General features: G+C 46.0%; 1 protein-coding gene and 1 long non-coding RNA gene across 5 annotated transcripts; both read left to right on the top strand.

The window, feature by feature from the left end:
- Positions 1-492: 492 nt before the first annotated feature.
- On the top strand, positions 493-2299 carry LOC146689317 (uncharacterized). Of its 3 annotated transcripts, XM_085436838.1 has the most exons (7): positions 493-717; positions 890-1066; positions 1623-1684; positions 1761-1823; positions 1908-1967; positions 2050-2181; positions 2264-2299. In XM_085436838.1, exons 1-7 carry the CDS (start codon positions 690-692, stop codon positions 2282-2284), a joined length of 543 nt encoding a protein of 180 aa, XP_085292964.1. In that variant the 5' UTR covers positions 493-689; the 3' UTR covers positions 2285-2299. The 3 variants fall into 3 exon arrangements, with proteins under 3 accessions (XP_085292964.1, XP_085292962.1, XP_085292963.1); XM_085436836.1 differs by having other exon boundaries at positions 2050-2299; XM_085436837.1 differs by having other exon boundaries at positions 493-1066; positions 2050-2299.
- A 1068-nt stretch (positions 2300-3367) lies between these two features.
- Positions 3368-4370, top strand: LOC146689316 (uncharacterized). Of its 2 annotated transcripts, XR_014916010.1 has the most exons (3): positions 3368-3528; positions 3604-3665; positions 3940-4370. It is a non-coding gene; the product is annotated as an uncharacterized LOC146689316 (long non-coding RNA). The 2 variants fall into 2 exon arrangements; XR_014916009.1 differs by having other exon boundaries at positions 3368-3665.
- The last annotated feature ends 490 nt before the right edge of the window (positions 4371-4860 follow it).

The raw sequence follows: 4860 nt of genomic DNA, 5'->3' as shown, positions 1-4860 counted from the left end.
CTTCACGGAGTGTGTCGTCATAGTAACTCACTCAGAATTAATCTAAACTCGCTTTGTGAAACCGAAAACCCAGAGTTTTCGTTAACTCAGGGTATACTTACTCAGAGTTTGCACTAAACCGGCTCCCTGAAATAGGGCCCAGGGCCCTGTTTCAGGAAGCCGGTTTAGAAAACTCAGAGTGAAAAACGACACTCACGGTTGAGTAACCCCGAACTGTCCAACTCGGAATATTCCGTTTCAGAAAGGCTGATAACAATTAGTTCAATCAACGCGGAGTTGCTACAACCCCAAGTTAAGCACGCGCACGAGGATACATAAAGCCCCGATCAGTGGAGCACAGATTAAGCGAGTCACCATGGAGACGGAGGGAAAGAAGGCGCGGTCGACGAATTTCACAGCGCTCGAGGCGGAAATTCTGATGGCAGCATATGCCGACAGCATGCACATCATGCAGAAAAAAAGTAACACAGCCGCAGCTGCAACGGAAAGGGAGCATGCATGGCAAAACATAGCCGACAGAGTCAATGCGTGAGTGTTAATTTAAACATTGATCTAGGGATTTCCACCCATATAACACGTTATTTTATCATATGTCATTCTATTTATTATGTTATACATTTTATTTTGTGATGTGATGTGAGCGCAGGTGCAACCCAACAGGCCCCAAACGTTCCTGGCAGCAAGTAAAAATGAAGTATAAAAACATAGTCCAAACAGGTAAGGTGTAATTGTATTATGAGCCATAGTGCTTGGTCTGTGTGTCCTATGTAAATCAATTGCAGTTAGAGGCTACAGTAATATACCACCTGTAAGCACATATTGAAATTATCTGAGCACATCACAAGTACACATTTGCCTACTCTGTATGCCCAAATGTGTGCCGTCACAGCCAACAGAAAAAAAGCGGAGGCCCGAAAAACAGGTGGGGGTCCTCCACCACCACCACTCACAGAGGCTGAGCAGTTGGCCCTCAGCCAAAACAGTGGGCGCCCTGTGGCTGAAGGCATCTCTGCGGGGACATCCTCTGTGGCAACAACCCCACAAGACACAAGTGCCTACATAAGGGGTAAATCCAAAACAATACATGGCGTGCATACATCCATTCTGCACAGTCACCTTGACCAAAATGAACTATGTCGTAGTGAAGTTACTGTCCTACTGACAGAGAATGACAGTCATCAAACAGTTAGGTGAATAAACAACACTGAGACACTTGGAAACTGTTAACGTGCTGCACGGGTGAGGGCCCAGGGAGAGACTCACACACACCGAGCTGCAGTGGTACGTCTTTATTATGAGCATAGCAGTGTCCTTTAATTTTGCATACATGCGTGTGTGTGTGTTAACCTCCCACAGGGTGAGCTCCCTGTTCCCAGAGACAGAGCGAGTAGTACATTCCGTACCTTTCCCAATAAGTGTAACATATGAACATATACCTCAATGCAACATAAAGCTCATAAAAGCGTTTCCACCCTGACACCTACTGATTTTGCCTTCCCTCAGTGTCGGTTGTCTCTGAGAGCATACTGACAATGAGGTGTATGGTGATTGGTATGTCTGGTAATTGCCATTTGCGCCCACATAAGTCATGAGTGACCTGTATGAACCCCATATTCTTCCAGTTGACGGTGATGGTGTACTGCATCTGGTGCAGCCCCCTGTTGAGCCAGACCGACATGCAGTTGTGAGTACTCGTAATACTCCACATACTACATGTGTCAACAGTAGAACAGCAATGTTGTTAAATGTCTCCACCACAGGCACATGATGACGAAACAGTGACAGCTGCTACAGAGGAGGCCGCAACAGAGCCACACTATGAGGTATACAGTGTACAGTGGAAAATATAACAACTGACGACAATGTGGTACTATGATGACACCATGGACTTACTATGTCCCCGGCAGAGTGATGCTGGAAATGAAGAGGAAGAGGGTCCAGCCACTCCTACAACGAACCTTTCCACAGTGGGTTGTTCAGCACTGATTTACAACCAACCTAAGTAGGCATGTACTATGGATGCCAATGCTATGTCCCTTGTTGCAATAGCTCCCTGTGAAGCAGCTGTATAAGACATATCTGGCCAGGAAGATAAGAAAGTGCGACATGGAAATGGTGCACCTCCAGCTGCAGATCCAAAAGTCGAAGCTGGAGATTGTACTGCTGGAACAACAGTTAAGGGTGGGTGGAGTGATCATAGATGGACGAATCATGTCAGTGTTTGTACAACATACTAATATACGCATTTATTCTTTGTGTACAGGACATACAGGGTGACCAATAAAGGCAGTTGACCACAGTATCTGTGTATTTGTCTTGTAACATGTTGGGTTGACGGGTCACAGGAAATGGTTGTGGCATATGGTGTCTCTGACTGCTCTTCCATCCTGTACGTTCGTGGGTGGGTCAGGATGTTCATCGTGTGGATCACTGCTGTTGTCTGGTTCAGCTGGACACTGTTCACCTCTAATCGTGGCAATGTTGTGTAGGATCACACATGCCACAATGATGTCACATGCCCTTTCTGGGGTGACCCTGAGTCCACGAAGGCACTGGAACCGGGCCTTGAGCATTCCGATGGTCATTTCAACTCTGGCCCGTGTCCTGCAATGGGCCAGATTATAACGCTGCTGTGGGCCTGGTTCAGGGTCAGGGTAAGGGGTGAGCAAATAGGGTAGACATGGGTACCCCCTATCACCAAGCAGGTGGCCAGTGAACTCTCCTAGGACAGAAGAATACATGTCAGTGCAAACGTCCCTGTGGCAATTGGTCTCTGTATATTTCACAGTTACTTCGACCCACCATGTCCAAATTTGGTGCTCAGTGTACATTCCCGGAAGATTCGTGAGTCATGTACAGAGCCTGGCCACTTGGCTTCCACATTTGTGATGATGTTGTCAGCATCACATATGATCTACCCAGTGCAGAGAACACATATTAGCATCCATTACCATGATGCCATCACTTGTTGGTGTGAAATGCTACAGGGAATTATGTACCTGTACATTGATACTGTGGAAAGACTTCCTGTTCACATAGTCTCCTTCATTTGCTGAGGGTGCAATGATTGGGATGTGAGTGCCATCTATACAGCCAATCACGCCTGGGAACCCTGGAAATTTATGTACCATTTGAGTGGTAGTTCACGTATCACCACATCATGCATTGAGTTTTGTTCATCCTGATACCTGCAATTTTGTGGAATCCCTCTTTGATGAATCTTGTGGGTCTGTGACCGGGGAACACCACAAACGAGTGCAGGAGACGTTTCAGTGCTACTGTAACATTCCTGACTGCCCGACAGACGGTAGCCTTGTGTAACCCACATAAAAAGAACTGCATCTATAACTAAGCCGAAATTTTAAATTCCAATTGGGAGCGTGCCCGTGAAGGCATCGCGACGCGTCATGGCGCGTGTCTGCACATGCCTGTTGTGACCAATCACATTCGCGAGGCACCGATATATGCCTTCCGGGTTGTCGTCTCGAAAAGACGCGGGGGAGAGGCGTTAGCGGATGGAAGCAACAGGTACGTAGGGCGAGCGCTCTTCGCTGTTTACTATCTTGGCTTGTTTTTGAATTAATTGTGGATTGCGTTCAACAGTATTTTGATACCGCCGTGGGTAGATGCGTGGGGCTCGTATGTGACATCGCACGTAGTGAATGGTGAGTTGAGCCTGAATGTTTGTTTGTATTTGTAACCTGTATCAGTATGCCAGTGCTATTAGCTGATGGGATGGCTGAGGCTTACTGTATTACTACTGCTCTCACTTTATGTGGCTGTAGTTTTGTTATTTGAGATTGTCATTTGTTTTAATTCATTACAATGGTTGGATATGTATTTGTTGTATTTTCTCATGGATTTTATGTGTACACTGGAACTAAAAGCTAGCTTGGGAAGTTTAGATGAATTTTGCTAATAGTGGTTTTGTGATTATAGTGCAGGCTAGTGGTGCCCTGGAGAGACCACAGCGACACCACTACTTTGGATGGCGAGCTAGGCCCAACGAGCCAGAACCCCAGCTACAACTTCCTGCGGTCTGGTAGGAGGCTGCTGCGGCCTACACTCTCCCCTCTTGGTTTAGTCCCCTAAATCTCACTTCTGAGATTTCAGCTTTGGAATCTTAGTGCTGATCATCCTACTTCAAATTTCAACCTGTCTAGACTGTCATACGCGTTGGACTTATATCACTCATGAAATAAACTTTATGGACATTGTTGCCAGAGGTTGGACGAGGTTCCTGCACTGCCGTGCAGCGGATATTTTACAAGCTTGAATTGTTTTATTTTTCCCTTGTCTGCAGATTTTGTAAATATTGGTGTTTGGTAATTGCACTTTATTTTCACTATAAATAACAATTGTAATCACAATATCTGTGGTTGTACGTTTATTGTACTTCACTCACCTCCTAGAGCCGAATCTGATATCTTCTGAATTAGCCCAACTATTCATAACCAACTTAAATTATTTTAGCTTATGTACTTGCTACACTTGGAAACGTGCTCAGCGTCACCGATATTGTACAGAAAGCTCCCGTTTGCAAAGAAACGGAGTGCGGTACAAATAATATGTAATGGACTGAGCGCATGTCCGCGATGTGTCACATGCGCAATATATGGCCTGAGGATGTTATCCAAATAACTTATTGATTGTGCTGAGAAACGGTAACGTTCGCACAGGAAATCATCAGGTAATGATAAGATGTCCATACGCGCTCTGATCACTCTCTCCCGGCGGAGTGCTCTGCGGAGAATTTGGGCTTCAAGATCTACTGGCTCTTCAAGGAAGGGACACGCCATGTCTGACACTTCCTGCTGTCAGGTTTCCGACAAAGAGGCGGGGTCAGTCAGGGTTAGTTGT

The sequence above is a fragment of the Copadichromis virginalis genome, linkage group LG17, assembly GCF_057382275.1.
Source record: "Copadichromis virginalis isolate Kocher_CV1m ecotype Utaka linkage group LG17, C_Virginalis_male_GT1.1, whole genome shotgun sequence".
Lineage (NCBI taxonomy): Eukaryota > Metazoa > Chordata > Actinopteri > Cichliformes > Cichlidae > Copadichromis > Copadichromis virginalis.
The sequence above is the reverse complement of the archived record's forward strand: the minus strand, read 5'-3'. Positions and strand labels throughout refer to the sequence as shown.